Source organism: Gymnoscopelus braueri, assembly GCF_963280865.1.
Source record: "Gymnoscopelus braueri genome assembly, chromosome: 2".
Classification (NCBI taxonomy): Eukaryota; Metazoa; Chordata; class Actinopteri; order Myctophiformes; family Myctophidae; genus Gymnoscopelus; species Gymnoscopelus braueri.
In genome coordinates this window covers 53,881,122-53,900,368 of record NC_137604.1, presented here as the reverse complement: position 1 = coordinate 53,900,368, position 19,247 = coordinate 53,881,122, and the positions used below count along the sequence as shown (strand labels likewise).

General features: G+C 41.0%; 1 protein-coding gene and 1 long non-coding RNA gene across 2 annotated transcripts; both read left to right on the top strand.

Moving 5' to 3' along the window:
- Positions 1-581: 581 nt before the first annotated feature.
- LOC308078295 lies at positions 582-1,645 on the top strand. The gene is made up of 3 exons (XR_013932502.1): positions 582-682; positions 875-1,141; positions 1,567-1,645. It is a non-coding gene; the product is annotated as an uncharacterized lncRNA (long non-coding RNA).
- Positions 1,646-13,136: 11,491 nt separating this feature from the next.
- On the top strand, positions 13,137-19,104 carry LOC308096345 (uncharacterized protein; the record flags this gene model as incomplete). Its single annotated transcript, XM_080443761.1, has 5 exons — positions 13,137-13,285; positions 14,114-14,467; positions 15,049-15,456; positions 17,448-17,455; positions 19,021-19,104. Exons 1-5 carry the CDS (start codon positions 13,222-13,224, stop codon positions 19,102-19,104), a joined length of 918 nt encoding a protein of 305 aa, XP_080299887.1. The 5' UTR covers positions 13,137-13,221.
- Positions 19,105-19,247: the final 143 nt, after the last annotated feature.

Genomic DNA, 19,247 nt, shown 5'->3' with positions numbered 1-19,247 from the left:
GTGACGTAGTGGAGGGCAGTTCAGTGACTCTGAGCTGCACCAGTGATGCCTTCCCACCAGCTGTAATTACTTGGTTCAAAAACCATGAAGATCAAGCCCTCAGTTCTAGTGGTGAATCACAGCTCATCTTCCATTCCATCCAAACCTCTGACACTGGAGAGTATGTCTGTAAAGCAGAGAATGAGATGGGAGCAAAAATATCTGCCAGCACCCTCATTACTGTCAAGTGTGAGTATTAAATAACATTTAATACAATACAAGGTATGAACAAATGGCCTAAATTGAAATGCCAACTATTCATCCCAGGTGTTCAGGTGGCATGCTTTATTAACGTTCAAGTTACGAGCTTCCTTGCAGTAAATGAAAATACATATTATATTTGTATTTAAAAGTTAATCTGTGTTAATATCATGTTTCGCAGATGGTCCAAAGAAGGTTTCTTTATCAGTGAGACCCTCTGCTGTGATACAGGAGGGTAGTCCAGTGACTCTGACTTGTGAAAGTGATGCCAACCCGACAGAATTGTACACCTGGTACAAGGAGAACACAACACTGCATCATGGACTAAACGAAACGTATAACTTCTCCTCCATCAGCTCTAAGGACAGCGGGACGTACCATTGTCAATCCTCAAATAAACACGGACACTTAAACTCATCCTTTGGCTTTATAGATGTCCAATGTAAGTACCTAAAGCATTTTCATTTTACCCAATGGCGACAGTAATAAGCCAGTAAATGATGGCTTCTGTGTCTATGCAGTGTTTTATAGATACCGTAGAGAATAAGATAATGAGAGAAGCAGTATTATGAACATGGTAAGAATGTTCAGCCAAACATTTATGAGTTGTGTTTCTATATACCTTGCTCTCCAGATGCCCCGAAGAACCTCTCAGTGTCTGTGAGTCTGTCTGGTGTAATAGAGCAGGGCAGTTCAGTGAATCTGACTTGCAGCAGCAGTGATGCCAACCCACCAGTGGTCAATTATACCTGGTACCACCAGAATGAAACCAAACCTCAAGCAACTGGACAGAACTTCATCATCACTAGTATTCAACCTGACCACAGTGGAAATTATTCTTGCTTAGTCCAAAACAAAATAGGTGGGACGAATTCCACCTCCCTGTTGGTGGATGTAGCAGGTAACAACTAGCCATTCATTCATTCATTCATTCATTGATTTATTAATTCATCCACTTACACATATTTATACTGGTTGCCCCAGGTCATAATACAGAGCACACAATCTGATGTACGGTAATTTATATACTGTATGAAGTTGATTGTTAAACAAATTCATAACTAGGTCATTCAAAACTAATATTATATTTTATAACGTCCAACTCCAGCTCCTGTTCTGACTATCTGAAGGTTATTTTTGTGTGTGTTCTGTTGCCTATCTGTATCAAATATTCTTCAAGAGCTAGATTTCTGTCTGACAATAAGTTGGATCGGATGACTGATTTTCTCTGCCCTTTTCCCAGTGTCAATAGATCCATTCTCTATAAGTCAGACTCTCTTTTATTACTGTCATTGTTTTAATTTGAGCACCTGATGATCCCTATAGCGACACGGGCATCAATAGCTGCAGCTGCAGGAATCACCATAGCTGCTCTGCTGGCCGTCATATCTGTCTTCCTCTTCCTGTGGATCAGGTTAATAATTTTTTTTTCTCTTTACACTTTGGTCTAAATTAATTTGTTAACCCTAAAACCTGAGGACCCGATTGTCCAAATGTCTTCTAAATCAGTAGTTCTCAAACTTTTTCGTGTCAAGGACCCCCAAAATGATAATGTATTTTGCCGCGGACCCCCATCTGAAAATGTTTTGTACCAGGGGCCTGCCCAGAAGAGAAGATTGTTGCTAGGAAATTCAAAATTATTCAAGATTTTTCAAAAATTCTATATATATACAAGCTGTGAGCTTGTATATCAGCTATATTTGAGGAACCACTGTTCTAAATCCTACGAATTTTCTGAAAAAGATATGTTGCAATATATATAGCTAAAATCTAAAATGAAACAGATGCTTTCTCGGTTTTAATTAGAAACTTTTTCATCCACAGAAGAAAAGGGGCCTCCAAGCAGCCATCTGACGTTGGAGGACCAATAGTCCAGGTATAGGAGTTGAGTTAGTTGAGGAAATAATAATGCTTGCAGATCTTTTTATATGTCTCTCTCCCTCAGTTCAACCCTGACTATGAGAACATCTCACCTATGGCCAGTAGCAGCTCTGCCTCTACAGATCAGAGGGAACCAAGGGAACACCTGGATGATGTTCACTACTCCAGCATCCACATCACTCGCTCTAAGAACCAGGAAGTGCCCCTGTATTCTACTGTCCAACCACCACAACCCCAGAGACAGGATGATGTCCTCTATGCTGTGGTCAACTTTAAAAGGGCCAAGGCTGCCCCCTGGTGAGATATCTGATACACTACAACAAATGAAGCAGAGAAACTACTTACTTAATTACTTACTTACTTACTTACTTACTTACTTACTTACTTACTTACTTACTTACTTACTTACTTACTTACTTACTTACTTACTTACTTACTTACTTACTTACTTACTTACTTACTTACTTACTTACTTACTTACTTACTTACTTTAATTTGGTTTATTTTTTCAGAGCCAGAGGCCTGGATGAGGAGGATTCCAAAGTATTGTATGATATACACACACAAATGTTTAAATAAAACACATGCTCAGATCCTGCAATGTTTTACATGTACTGTACATTCTTGCTTAAGTGGAACTTTCTTGCTTTATCTTCTCCTTGCCATGGCTTTGTCCCACTCATGCTAAACTAACAACGAGTGAGTCCAGCCAAGCAAAGTGTAGCTTAGCCCTGCAAAATGCATCAGACATCAGTCATGATCTATATGACATACAGTAATTTAAGATATACATTATGACATATGATTGTTAATAAAGTATTCAATCAATCAATCCGGATTTGTATTTTTTATATATTTTTAATATATTTCAACAACTATAAAACATTGTTTTTGTGGAGGTACTTCTGTGGCCTAGTGGCAGGATGCAGAAGACATTTGGCACTGACAGCTCCAATGCTTTGTGAAATGAGCTCCAGACAGACATACATACACATGCACACGCACAGACCCTCTTCTAGATCGTTCGCCTCTGAAGAGCCATGAAAACTGTATAACATGCAATGTCACATCTTTAATATTGTAAGTAAAAAAATTAATCCTTCTCTATCGTAGAGTTTAAAAGCCAGGGACAATGACCATATATCACACATTAGTGAATTGTGACTGGACTATAGTCACTTTTACTGAGGTAAACAATTAGATCTGTGTAATGCTCCCTTCTGCCAGAGGTGTCCCAAAGACATCTGTGACAGTGATAGAAAGAACAAGTACATACAAGTAAGCAAAGAACAACTTGCAATTTATACCGCTGATTTAAGTTGCAGCTTTTCAATCCCCTCACAGGAAAATAAACTGAATTTGAGCTTCTAATTTATTGAACAAATAGGATTGAGGTCAGTATTTCTATGAATCAAATGATAAAAATGGTGAGTGAGGAGGTCGAGGCAAGTATATCCTATTATAATGATAAGAATCTGAAATACAGTATCAAAACAGTAACATTTAACATTTATTTTCATTTACATGAATCAACGAATCTTACGGCATATGAAAGAATACATAATCTAGCCTACTGCTTTAGACTTTGAAGAAACTAAAAAAGATGATGAACCGTTTGGGACCAATACATGGACATGATGCAAAATTATGAATTCATTCTACTTAACAAAACAAGCATAAATAAATAAAACATGTGATGACGTATTAAAAAAAGGCAGCCTCAGATGCACAGAGCCCACATAACTAAAGAAATGTGTCTGATCATAGCACAACATACATTAGCAATACATAAAGTATACATGGGCAACTGGCGGCCCGGGGGCCACCTTCACTTAATGCGGCCCGCAGGTTATTATCCGAATACTGATATATTATTGATTTCAGCTGTTACAATTCCAAACATGCAAACATGACACGCTTTCATTACTTCAGTCTATATTAGGAGCTTAATGACTAGTATTAACATTCTAGTGTATTTTTTATGTTTTATGTCCAGGCTTTACTGCTTCTGCTCTCGTACAGTGAGGACGCTTTTGCTGCTCGCTCTGCCCTATGCTTACATTCCTCAGCTGATATCCATGTTTTATTTTTATTTTTTTCCCCTGAGAAACCACGAATGGATCCTGGATATTTATAAACACATGGGACTCTATTTCTTCTATAGATAGAAGCTTTTGCCATATTTCAATATACTATTTTTCGATCTATTTGTCGACCTCCAGTGACTGGGTACGTGGCATATAGCCAAAGCTAATTAGCATCAGGATGTACCCGACTGTTTCAACAGAGGAATACCAAAAATTGCTTCAAAGGATTGCAGTGCTGGAAACGGACTTAAACTTTTTAAGAGTGAATGTGGAAGTGAATCAACATTATGGAATTCCACAGTCTCAGAGCAACGGACAAGACCATGACAAGGCTTTCTCATGGAACACTCTCGGGGCAAAGCCAAAGGCTTTGAAGGGGCGAATAACTGGCAGAACTCGGAGCCCTGTGATTACAGATCTGACCGGCTGGCCTGCGCTACCACCCGCGCGTCACCATCATCGATGCCCCCGGACACAGGGTACCGCGTCTTCCACCCCCCTTCAACAGCGGAAAACTGCCAACGGGAGATCTACAAACAAATCTCCCAAAACATCGAGTGCTGAGCGTCAACAGTGGAAAACTGCCAAGGGGAGATCTACAAACAAATCTCCCAAAACATCGAGTGCTGAGTGTCCGGTGCGGCTGGGAAATAGATTCAGCCCATTGCTTCAGGACCCCAGATGCCCGTCTGATGACAGACCAAACAAATCCTCTTCACCCAGCAGGGTAAGAACCAAGAGTAACTCAGAAGGAAAAAGGCTATATGATGAGCCTGAATTTCTGATCATAGGGGATGCCGCTATTAAAGATGTTAAAAGCATGATAAGAAGAAAGGCAAAAGTGTTATGCTTCCCCAAAGACAAAGTCTCTGACATGAATGACAGAATTCTGAATCTTGTCGCTGAACACCCAACGGTGAAAACCCTGATTTTGCACGTTGGCACATGTGATACAGAGGACAAACAGTCAGAAATCCTAAAACGGAATTTCACTGCCTTATTCAGCAAAATCAGCTCACTTGATGTGAAGGTGTGCATCAGCGGCCCAATACCACCTACAAGAGGCGGCGATGAACGTTTCAGTAGACTGTCTGCACTGAGCAAATGGCTATCAACTACGTGCACCAACAAATCTGTACATTTTATTGACAATTTCAATTTTTTTTGGGATAGAAGACACCTATTTTCCTCGGATGGGCTTAAATTGAACAAGCTGGGAGCAAAATTGTTTATGTCTAACCTTTTCTATAATGTTCCTATGTCTTCTGCCAAGGCCAGAGCACAAGATTCCATAACAACAGATAGTGCTCTGTTATCTGCTACCGCTGCTGAAAAACATGAATGGCTTTGTGTAGACGCTACCACACCACCCCCCACCGCTGCTGAGGGGGAGGGGGGCGCCACACCCCCCCTACCAAGGATGGTACCACACCACCCCCCACCGCTGCTGAGGGGGAGGGGGGCGCCACACCCCCCCCTACCAAGGATGGTGGAACATCCATAACAAATGAACTCTCTGATAACTCGGAAACAAAAACAAAGGACAGAGCAACTGCTGATAACAGCCTAACTCCACAGAAGGAGATTGCCACGGAGGAGTCGACTGCTGATGACAGCCTGGAGGAGATTGTCGACTCTGATGACAGCCTCGAGGAGATTGTCGACTCTACAGCCACGGTCTGCAGAGGGACACGCTGGGTCACGCTAGAAGAGGCCTGGGTCACGCTAGAAGAGGGAGGAGACACAGAGGAGTCTCTCGATGAGGAAGATCAACCAACTCTATCACCTTCCTCCTCCTCATCATCATCTTTTTCCCTGTCCCCAATACCCCTTCTGGAGTTCACCAGTAGCATGAACGACTTGATTAAAGAGGGGACTAGAATCACCCCCCAAATCAAACGCCAGGCCCCACAACCATCAACCGTGCCCTGCCCCCCACCCATCCCCCCTCGACGGTTGACGCTGTTGGCACTAGCGATACAGAGGCGCAAGATCAGGAACGAAGAACGTCAAGAACAGCGCAACCTGTCGGCTTATGAACAGTCCCTACGTCTAGAGAATACATTTGACTGCTGAGATAGGCAGGGTCCATTATGCATAGCCAAAATCATGTCTGGGCCCAAGGCTATTTCAGTTAGCCTTGTAGAAAACAAGGTTTACAATATTTCCACCGGGTTATATATATATATATATATAAATATATATATTTCCACCTAGGAGCGGTGCCCCTAGCTGCAGCATGCCCACCAAAGTACAGTTTCATTCACTCAGGACGTGAGGGAAAAAGAGGAGGTGGTCTGGCGAATATCTTTTCTGACACTTTAAAATTCAAACCTCTGCCAAACCTCGGCAGTTTTAAATCATTTGAATACCAGGCCACCATATTGGAGAGTCAATCCTCTGTGCTTATGATTAGTATGTATCGACCTCCAAAGTGCAGCAAAGCCTTATTTCTAACAGAAATATCAGAACTTTTATCTATCTGTTCCACTAATTATGACAGAACTCTGATTACTGGAGATGCTAATCTACATGTTGACATTGTTTCGGATGTTGTGGCTATGGGTTTCCTACAGTTACTGCACAACTTTGACTTTATTCAACATGTTGTTGGGCCAACACATAAACATGGCCATACCCTGGACTTGGTGATCACTAAAGGTTTGAATATCACTGTTGTCAGTATTATTGATAAGCCCGAACTAACAGACCACTATTTATTGTGTTTTAATATGACTGTCTCTGATCTAGGGAAAAACAATACAGAATATACTATAAAAAAACGTTTTTTTAGCTCATCTGCAGCAAACGAGTTTCCTCGTCATCTGACGTGTGTGCAGGTGCCCCCCCTACTTGATGCTCCCTCAGTGAATGATATGGTTCAACATTTTAATCTCAAATTAGAGTCAGCTCTCGACATAGTGCCTCCTATGAAAACTAAAAAGAAACTTAACTCTAGAGTAACACCCTGGATCGACGAACACATGCGCTCACTCAAGAAAGAATGTCGTAAAGCTGAGCGAATTTGGAGAAAAAACAAACTCACTGTCCACCTAGAGATCTTTAAGAAGTCAACAGTGGCCTATAACAAAGCACTGCGCTTGGCAAGGCAGGCATATTTTTCACGCACTATCAATGACAACAAGCAAAATGCCAGAGTCTTATTCTCTACCATTGAACATCTCTTAAACCCCCCCCAGGCTTACAAGGAGTCGCTCCCTGCTTCTAAAGCTAAGTGTGATGAGTTCGCATCCTTTTTTGAAAACAAAATTTCTAGCATTCGAGCTGGTATTATGAATGCTGCTGCTAGCACTGCAAATGCGGCAAATGGTGCATGGTGCAAAAATGTAGATCCCTCCAGAGGAAGCCTAATATCATTCTGCGCAATTAATGAAGAGGAACTCCGTAAAACTATATCACAGATGACATCATCATCTTGCTCACTGGATGTAGTACCCACCCCGTTTCTCAAAGAGGTTTTAGACAGTGTTATTGGAGATATCCTAAAAATTGTAAACAGCTCTCTACTTTCAGGCGTCTTTCCAGACTCACTGAAAACGGCTGTAGTCAGGCCGCTACTCAAGAAACACAACCTTGATCCATTGGTGCTGGGTCATTATAGACCAATCTCAAATCTGCCATTTTTGGGCAAGGTCTTAGAAAAAACTATCTTTCATCAACTGGATGTGTTCCTACAGAACAATAAGGTTCATAACAAATTCCAATCTGGCTTCAGGAAAGGTCATAGTACAGAAACAGCACTTGTAAAAGTAATTAATGATCTTAGGGTGTCCGCTGACGACAAAAATGTATCTGTTCTCCTACTCCTTGACTTAACCGCTGCTTTTGATACGATTGATCACACAATTCTACTACAGCGTTTGGAGTACTGGATTGATTTGTCAGGCACAGCCTTGTCTTGGTTTCACTCTTACCTAACAGGCAGAAGCTATTTTGTCAGTCTAGCTAACTTTGACTCAGACAAACACAACATCTGTTCTGGTATTCCACAGGGCTCAATTCTGGGTCCCTTATTGTTCTCCCTGTATATACTACCGCTGGGAGAACTCATCGCCGATCACGGAGTGAACTTCCATTTCTATGCTGATGATACCCAGCTGTATCTTTCAGTAGCTCCAGACGACCCCTGCGCTCTAGACCCATTGTTGACCTGTCTGTCCAGTATAAAATGCTGGATGAGTGAGAACTTTCTTAAGCTAAATGAGGATAAAACAGAAGTTCTCATAATTGGTTCCAGTGAGCAGAGAGAATCAATAACAAGTAGACTTGGTAACCTGGCTGTAGAAAGTAACACCACAGTAAAGAACCTGGGGGTGATTATTGATTCTGAATTGAATTTCAATACACACATTAATCATGTCACCAAGATTGCTTTCTTTCATCTTAGAAATATTGCGCGAATTAGAGACTATCTGTCGTTAGACGATGCAAAAACGCTGATCCACGCTTTTGTTTTCTCTCGGCTTGATTACTGCAACGCACTCTACTCTGGCCTGCCAAAGAAAACAACTGACAGATTACAACTTGTTCAAAATGCGGCAGCCAGAATTTTAACTAAAACCAGGATGAGAGAACATATCACTCCAGTTCTAGCTTCACTACACTGGCTTCCGGTTGTTTTTAGGATTGATTTTAAAATTCTTTTATTAGTTTATAAAGCTCTAAATGGTCTGGCACCCTCCTACCTCTCTGACTGCCTAGAGAGATATGTTCCAAACCGGGCCCTCAGGTCTTCAAGTGCTGACCTGCTCGAGGTGCCTACAATGACATATAAAAAATACGGTGAAGCAGCATTCTGCTTTTACGGACCGACAGTGTGGAATAAACTCCCATTACACTTAAGACAGGCAGCCTCTGTCGATAGCTTTAAAGCACAGCTCAAGACCTATTACTTCACTCTTGCTTTTAGCTGATTCTTTGGTTGATTTTTAATTCCTCACTGTATTTCCTATTTTAATGTTGTTCTATGCTTTTGCTTTTGCCTTTGCTTTTATTTTATTTTATTTTTGTTTGCTTTATTGTTAAATTGGTTCTAACTGTAATTGTATTCTTGCTATGTAAAGCACTTTGAGCTGCATTTCATGTCATGAAAGGTGCTATACAAATAAAGTTTATTATTATTATTATTATGTATTTGTATTTAAGTTCATAAAGTTAACATGAATACAAATTTTACTTTTAAGGATTCCAATAAAAAAATAGCCAAAAATAATTCAGGATTCCCATTCAAAAATAGCAGATCTACAAGCTCAAAACGAGCTTGTAGATCGGCAATTATTGCTACTTTTGTGTGACATAGAATGGCGAAAAAAGTTAAAATACTGTCTTCCCGACAGTATATGCAATGTGGCCGTCTGGAGTGAGTGTGGAAATATAATAAACTGTAATAAGTTACAACAATGACCTCCTGGGTACTAATAGCCCAGGAGGTACTGTAGCATATCCCACCATGTGTTTGAGTCATGTTTGAGTGGAAACTGTTTTCAACAAATGTTTGCTGTTGACAGACAGGTTTCAAGTCTTGCTATTCGTGACAAGCTCTCACTAAAAAACCCTCAAACATCAACACACTATGATGATTTCCTGTGTTTGGATGTGTCGGTGATGGGTATCGGTTTTTGGTTTTCAATTCCTATAACGGATTATATAGCTTTATCTATCTCTCTCTCTCTCTCTCTCTCTCTATCTCTCTCTGTGTCTCACACACACACACACACACACACACACACACACACACACACACACACACACACACACACACACACACACACACACACACACACACACACACACACACCTCGTAGTTTATCAGGAAAATCACTAACGCCTGAGTTGTGGGCAGGACCACAGTTCTATAACACCAGAACCACTGCTATAGACGGACACTCACGGCACAAACAACTGGTCTCCACTCCACCAATGGAAAGATGAACGTTGTGTTCACATGATATAACGTCACATAGTGACATAGATATACAAAATAACAGCCAGAACATAATGAGCTCGGCTTTTCGATAATAAAATGGGGGGGGGGGGGTAAGTTATTGCATTGGTAAGCAAAGACAACACCGGACCAGTGACTGAACCCACACAGTTCATGTTATTACATAGCTAAAGATGCTAAGCGGTTAGCCCATGATGACTGGAGGAAGCCAACACAGAGGCCAACACCTCTGGGTTAGGCCCGTCCGGAGAAAACAGCAGATCTACCAGCTCACAGCGCGTTGCGGAAGACACGCGTTGTGAGCTTGTAGATCTGCTTGTGTTGGACACTGTGACGTCGGTGGAGCATAATTACATACAAGCGTTGTTTGTGACTGAAGCTAAATGCTAACGTGTAGCTAAGCTACTTCTTCCTCGTTTCACAGTGTAAAGGATACCAGCACCACGGCTTCATCTGCTTCTTCTTTTTGCGTCCCATGGTTCAAAAGATATATATAATACTGACAAAAACAAGCGCGTAAAGCGGTAATAATACTATTATTAGACTGTGAGTGTTATCTGTGTGATAACAGCATGCTGCTGTTGTTCCCTGATTTTAGCCCCGAAATGGCGCTTTTATACCAGAAGTCTTCCGCGGAACGCATTACCCAAAAGGCATTGCTGCTGAAACGTGCTTTTTCTTCTTTTGTGTTTATTTCCCCAGCATATTCTGGTGGCGATACGGACCCCTGCTGGTGAAAAACCCAAAAGACAAATTTCCTTCTTTAAAAAAATATATAAATATATATAATTTTCTGAAGTAGACCCCCAGGGGGCATTTATTTACAGATGACAATAAAGTGACAATTTAAGGACTTTTAAGACCTTTTTAACTGAAAAAAAAGTTACATGGAAAAAAGACCATTCCCGCACCAAAAGTGATCAACAAACTATACTACAAAAACTGGTTAAACATTGGCCAAATTGTCAAATAAATTATAAGAAAGAGGCAACATTTTTGAAAATAGCCGATCTACAAGTTCACAATGCCTTGGCGTTGTGAGCTTGTACATCGGCTATTTTCACAATATGTATCTGTGGGAATCGAGTCAAACTAAATGTAATGCCTCAACTCAAGTGATTGTCAGAGTGGGGGGTCTTCAGTTCAAATCTTTACTGTCTATGGTTCAAATATGATTATTTTGGGGGGTTGCGGCCTCAAAATTCTACATAATGTTGTTATCAGTATTTTCTTTTTGTAGTGTTGTTATTTTGCCCACTTTACCCAGAACCCCTCTATGTTCTGGAAGTCACTAAGAACCCAATCCATATAATAGTATTTCCATTGCATGCAGCATTGATTGATAGTTTTACTTAAGTTAAAAATGGGAGTACTTTTTCCACCACTGCCACCATGAAGCCCACACTGCCTTCTTTAACTCAGAACTGAAAACAGAAATTATTTAGAAGCCACCATAGCTGGATGTCAAGAAGAGGCGTCGCCATCCCAAATCCTCCTAGGATGCTAGACCAGGATCCATAGATCTGTGTTTGAAAGCCTCTGAAAGGCATTGGTGGAAGAAGTAGTACGTTTTATTTTACTTAAGTAAAAAGTAGCAATACCACAATATAAAAAAAAAATCTGTTACATGATGTTACAAAAAAATTGTCAAACGTTTTCAAAAACCACAGATCTACAAGCTCACAACGTTTCACGATGCGACACGTTGTGTGCTTGTAGATCGTCTTTTTTTTAAAATATAAAGTAGGGCTTAAATGGTTAATGTATGTTTTTAATAATAGTCTAAATCTGCAAAGTAACTAGTAATTGTAGTGGGGTAAAAAGTTCAATATTTGCCTCTGATATATAGTGGAGTAGAAGTATAAAATGGAAATATTCAAGTAAAGTAGAAAAAAATACCTCAAAATTCTATTTAAGTACACTGCTTGATGCTTGGATAGAAGAGTTAACATTTGTTGTGGAAATCTACCAGCACGACCTCAGGAACAAAGACAGAGAAAAACGGAGACAAAGAAACAAGAACGTAGAATCTTAAAACATGAATCATTTGTAATTGTAAGTGTTACAACAATGAAGACAGACATAATTTGGTAGCCTACAAACTGACCCTCAAAAGATTTCTGGCACAACACCAGGGAGCTCCACTGATCTCGTTCAACCCAGATTCGGCACAAACATTGGGTTAAATTCATTCTACTGCCACCACAATTTAGAATGCCCTACCAACAGACATCAAAAAGTGTGACTTCCTTACACTCCTTCAAAACCGCCACAAAAGAGCACCGGTCTGCAATATGTAACTTGTAAAGTCTAAGCTAAATGACCCCCAACTGTTTACTGTACATACGTTTTATTGCTACTAGTGTTGATGATGTCTTATTATTGTATATTATTGTATGTCTTTAAATGTCTCGATGAATTGAACACACATGGACTACAAAAAATACAAACATCCATTTAAAACGGCCATGAAAATAGACAGCATATTTTGATCCAATTTAATGGACTTTATACCAATTTGGATCAAAAATAAAACAGCAGCATCACGTGACACTATAGTGTCACATTCAATAGCACGATAATATTGATAGAACAAAAACGGTTGTGAATGTGATGGGCCATTGTATACATATGTAATTGCTCATAACAGTGCTGACTTCTTTCTGGAACAAGAAGCAGTTTACTGTTTATGCCTTATTTGACTGGTAATTGTCCCAGACAACAACCAGCTGCAGACCAAATTGCCTCCTTGATAGCATTAAAGTTTTTCTAATCAAATCTTTTCTGAGACTTTTGCCTTATCTTCATTGTGGGGGTAATGCGATTACTAAGGACTGAGGTTTGAGGCAGATGAGTTAAACTTCCCCTAACTTGAACCCTGAGAACGTGAGGGTGGAGCTTGGAAGAGTTCCACTTTTAGTCTTGCTCTCCACCCATCGCCTAGTGATACCTTCTGAGCGCTCCATTCATGCACATCTTCTCCTCCGCTGATACCGTTGTCATGGTTTTTATCACCATTAATGGTCCTCAGACTCTCAATTAGCCACGATGTTAGAGATAATGAAGAGCCGTCTATATCTGTGGATATTGCTCATCACACACTCTGGACTTGGTACGTTTTTTGCACCTGCTGTGTGTTTATGTTTTGGGATTTACTGTGTTAATGTTTTGGGGTTTTACTGTGTGTTTGTATTTTGGGGTTTATTGTGTGTTTGTATTTTGGGGTTTATGGTGTGTTTGTATTTTGGGGTTTATTGTGTGTTTGTATTTTGGGATTTATTGTGTGTTTCTGGGGGGGGGGGGGTCATTGTGCGTTTATATTTTGTGGTTTAGTGTTTTTTTTGTTTGTGGTTTAGTGTGTGTTGCTACGTAACTTTAGTGGTCAGGTTCTGATAACAAATAGACAGGAGTCAGGAATCATTCTTATCTTTGTTTATTACAGGCCTGCATGAGTTTAAGTGACAAAAAAAAAGTGTTATATCCAACATTAGTCAGAGAAACTTGATTTCATGTTCACAAACTCCTCCTTCCTACACATCTGGTATGCATTACAGAAGAGAACACAGATAGATCCTCACATGCTATGTCACCATGCACCTTTTAGATTGACGTTTACTCCGGCCTAGGTCAAATATGCATTCCATGTAATGGGCAATGGGCATCCTGTACTAAACATGGTCTCATTAATATCTGTTCCTGGTCATTATAGGTAATGTAGAGTGAAAGAGTGTTTTGGTTTAGTGTGTGTTTGTGTTTTAGGGATTACCGTGTGTGTGTGTGTGTGTGTGTGTGTGTGTGTGTGTGTGTGTGTGTGTGTGTGTGTGTGTGTGTATTATTATTATTATTATTATTATTATTATTATTATTATTATTATTATGTTCAATCAGATCAATAAAAAAACACCTTTCTAATTCTGATAAATTGTATGTGTACATCTAGTGTGTGGTGAGGTTGTGTTCCTGGAGCAGCTTGTGGGTGAATCTGTGGTCTTTCCCTGTGTCTGTGAGACGCAGAGCCACGGATCGCCCATTGGAATGTACCTGAAGCGCAAGTGGCTGGTCTCTGACGACGTGCTGTTCATGTACACAAAGGAAAAGCATTCGCCGACCAACATGAATGACGACACGCGCATCAGTGTCAGAGGGGACCCCGCCACCTCCCAGCTTAACGTGACTATTTCTCAGCTGAGGACCTCTGACACGGACCGCTACTACTGTGAGTTTGTCATAAAGGACATTCCAAAAGACAGACGGATTGCTGGCCAGACCGAATTCCTTCTCTATGTTCATGATGGTGAGTTTTAAAGGGTTCTGGGGATGGGGGGAGTTCCCTCGTTTCTTTCTGCCGCTGTGCTCTGTTTAGCATTCAGAGGATTGATTGGTGTCATTCTGAACCCGTGTTTTAGGGCTATTGCCTCCTCCTCAGTGCAGATATACTGTATGTGAGGTCTTACTAGGGGGCAAAACCATATTTCAGAACGGATTAAAATCCATTGAAGTACTTAGGATGCTCTTCAACCTCCTGAGACTTCACAGATAACATGGGAGGCAAAACTAACCATGTTCCCAATCCCATTATAATGCTCCTCAAACATCCAGTTTTTGTTCTGCTCATGAGTGTGACTTTGGCCTGTTATACTGTTGCTGTTTACATCATCTCAACCACTTTGTCTAGCTCCGCCAAGCCACACATTTCCTCATCTAATCACGCATCCTGCCAGTGCTTCCTCCTTGTCTGTGTTCATACTCCCCTTGTGCCACCAAATACACTATAGCTCCCAAAGCTCTTTATAGTTACCATATTAAGTAAGTATCCATTTCTGTCATCCCCCCCTTCCTCTTCTGGAGACGCATCCCCCCCTTCCTCTTCTGGAGACGTCCCAGTGGTGGTTGAAATAGGGCAGATAGAAACGTGTGCCGGGGGCTCGGCCGTGCTCCCCTGCCTGCCCCCGCATGGGGATGCCGCGGCCGTCGAAGGGGTGACACTGAAACGGAGGAAGGGCGGGGCTCCGGTGGAGATGTTGTACCACTCAAAGCACCACAACAACAACCACGCAGCCTCCTCTGCTCCCTCCTCCTCCTCCTCGGTCCCTTCCTCTCGTTTCCCCTCCGAGAGGCTTGTGCTGTCCACGACGCCCGGCCCGAGGGGCATGGTCTACAACCTTACGCTGCTGCGTCTGCAACCAGAGGACAGCGCCTTGTACAGCTGTCAGCTGCTGGTCCCCGGCAGGCCTGACAGCAGCAGCAGTCTAGGGAGACGTGTGTTCTTTGTGTCTGTGCAAGGTGGGTAAGTATAGGCTGGACTCGTGGATTTGGCTTGATCACCAAAATCATCACAGATGATGTGTTAATTGGAGTGGACACCCACTTTTTGTAAACTTCCTGTTTTCTTTGCTGTTGTGTCTTACTTGTTTTCCCTGTAACACACAGAGTAAAATCCGTAGTGTTAAATTAACCATTTGCAGATCGGCTATTAACCACGTAAACTCCTTATGGGTAACCAGAGTTCCTCAGGGCTCATTACTACCGTCTTTTCTGTTTTCTGTTATTGTGGGGAAAGCTTTAGCTGAAAATAGCCGATCGACAAGCAGTGCATCCTTGATCATATCTATCCACAAGTAAGACGCGCGATGCGCGAACGCTGGAAGCGAACGCAGCTCGAAAATATTGTGTATTTACGGACTTGTAATCCGTGTTATTTCACCGTGATGGGGAGAGAACATTGACATTGTGTGTGTGTGTATGTGTGTGTGTGTGTGTGTGTGTGTGTGTGTGTGTGTGTGTGTGTGTGTGTGTGTGTGTGTGTGTGTGTGTGTATGTGTGTGTGTGTGTGTGTGTGTGTGTGTGTGTGTGTGTGCAGAGCATTGTCTAAATTCCTGCACTCTGGCGCACTCTGGCGGCTGCAAATAGGCAGTTTACGCACGTGAGTCACATGGGGGCGCGAGGCAATGAGAGCGTGAGTCACATGGGGGCGCGAGCCAATGAGAGCGTGAACACAGAGACACAGACGGAGACACACACACACAACCCAAGCACAGTTACATAGTAAGCTCCACTTCCGCGTTCGCAACCAGACTGGGCGGGGCAAAAGTAACTGCTGCTCACTCCAGTTTGAATTAGGAGGGAGAGAAGACAACAAGAGATTCTGTTTGTGCATGGAGCTGTTTATTCAGTGCCGCTTTAGACTCCACAGGGGCCCTAAGCATGATACAGGACACATGCACGCGCGCGCAGCGCGCGTGCATGTGTCCTCCGTGTGCGCGCGCGCGGGTAGGGGCCCTGCGTGGGGCGGGGCCCCACGCAGCCTGCGTAGTGTGCGTGTAGGGAGAAGCGGCCCTGTGTTTATTTGAGCCTCCCAGGACTTCTAGAATCACAATCTTTTGCACAGGTAAGTTAACAGTTGTTTTAAAGTACTACATTCTATTGACCAAGTGAGGTGATGTTTTTATATTACAAATCAGTCATGATTTTCTTTTTCTTTTCTCTGCATGTTTTTAGCACTGGTAGCATTATTTGAGAAAGTGTACATCCTTTGCCAAAAATGATTACAGTACCTGCCTTTTGTGGCAAAAATAAATGGAAACTAGAAAGAGGGGCTAGGCTATTACTGCATTAACTTAAAATGGACTGATCCCCATTGCTTTGTGTTGGTGGCTTGGTGCTGCTGACTTACATTGCAGCTTTTAATGCTAATGTCTTATTTTAGGTAAAGTTCTGTTGTGCATGATTCCTGTTTTCAGTTGGGAACGTGTGTTACTGAAAGGTAAAGCCTTACAGCTATTTGTGTTGCTTTTAAGTCATGTTGTTAAGCAACTAAAATCCAATGTCTTCTGAAAGTCTCAAGTCTCAAACGTCATCTTTACGTATAATACTGACATTGAGTTGGCGGTTATTGTGACCAAAGCCTAACGTCTCCTTAACGTTATAATGTCAACGTCCTCAAAATGTAAAATTCTAACATCATTAGACGTTGAAATTTGGTTGGTTTTCAATTGTGTAGTTAATAAAATACAACGTCCCTTCAACGTGTCAATACAATGTTAAATTCTAACATCATTAAACGTAGTTTTTTTATTGGTTTTAAGTTGTGTTGGTAAGTAACCAATACCCAACGTCTGTTCAATGTATTATGCTAACGTCGTATTGACGTAGAATACTGACATCCTGATGTCGGGAATTGTAACCAATACACAACATCTGCTTAACGTTATTATGCTAACGTCCACACAATGTTAAGTTCTACCATCATTGAACGTTTTTGTGTTGGTTTTAAGTTGTGTTGGTAAGTAACCAATACCCAACATATTCTGTTCAACGTATTATGCCAACGTCACATTGACGTAGAATACTGACATGCTGTTGTCGGGTATTATAACCAAAACACAACGTTTGCTTAACGTTATTATGCTAACGTCCACACAACGTTAAATTCTAACACCTTTAGACGTTGATTTTTTGTTGGTTTTAAGTTATGTTGTTAAGCAACTAAAATCCAATGTCTTCTGAACAACTCCTTCTAACGTCATCTTTACGTAGAATACCGACATTGAGTTGGCAGTTATTGTGACCAAAGCCGCTGTTGAATTTAAATGTACAGAGATGTTTCCGAAGGCTAGATAGCCTATCTGATCATCAGGTTTTTCAAGACTTAATTTTCTTCTCAATTACTATGGTTATATTAATATGTATGTCCAAGCATCCATGTATAATCAACATATTATCTGCCTTCCACAGCACATCATTTGACACCACTGTGCAGACAACTGACAAGTATGTGAACTTCTTATTACTTTTTGATATGTCAGATTTTAAAGTAACATTATAAGCATCCAACTTGCATCATGTACTGTATGTTATGCTGAATGTGTATATGTGTGTGTGTGTGTGTGTGTGTGTGTGTGTGTGTGTGTGTGTGTGTGTGTGTGTGTGTGTGTGTGTGTGTGTGCTTCCAAACACCTCGGTAACAACTGTGATCCAGACTTGGTGAGCCTCCACCAAGTCCGAAGTAAGTATAATGTCAGGGTGTTAATTTGAGGGATAATATGTCCTTAAATTGGTTGGAATTTTAAAAACTATATTGAATGAGATGATTCAGGTTTCCCACGATCATGACATTCCTGGGAAAAAAAAAATTGAGTTATAAATCCCCACAGGCCTTTGGGCACCCTGATGATAGTTTTTTAACACAGTCAAACATAACAGGCACAGATAAATTAATAAACATTAGTCTACACTGTAGGCTACCCAGTGAGCCATAGTCGTCTATTAGTCGTCTATTAGTCTATTAGACCTCTAAAGTTATAATTGGTCTAAAAGTGAAAGTTTTTTCAACGTCTATTCTTAGCCTAGACGTTGATTAGCTGTTTTTTAAGCGTCTATATTTAGACCGTTTATATTATAAACGTCATTTCAACGGCTATGATATAGACGGTCTATATATAGACGCTTAAAAAACAGCTAATCAACGTCTAGGCTAAGAATAGACGTTGAAAAAACTTTCACTTTTATACCAATTATAACCCGGTTTTAGCCTAGACCTTAGACGTATTTTAGACGTCTAATAGCCCCAAAAATGCTCAGTGGGTACACTGTAGGCCCTACAGTCAGCAGTGTAATGTAAAAGCAGTCTTATAGTGTTAATATTGAAAGGGTAGGGATGTGATGTTTCACTCAACCAACGATTCAATATAATTCACCATACCGGGTTCACAATACAATGTATTCTTGGGTTTTCTCTGAAATAGTTGTGCCATGCATGAGGCCATTGTGAGAGAAAGTATGAGATGCCTTTTAAATCTGTATATTTTTCATTCATAATGTGTTGTGTATTTCTTATTTTCATGCTAGATGGGAGACATTAAGAGGTGGAAGGTCCTCTCAAGTAGAAGACATCGGGTGAGTACCTCCACACTGAACTTCACCATTACTTGACAATAAAGCAACATGATTTTGATTTAAAACGAGTTTGATTTTTCACCGCTATTAAAGGCATCAGGCAAATGGCTGTATAAATGAGGCATAAAATAAAGGATTATCCGCACTCTCTTCAGTTATGTTCTTGATTTATTCTTTCA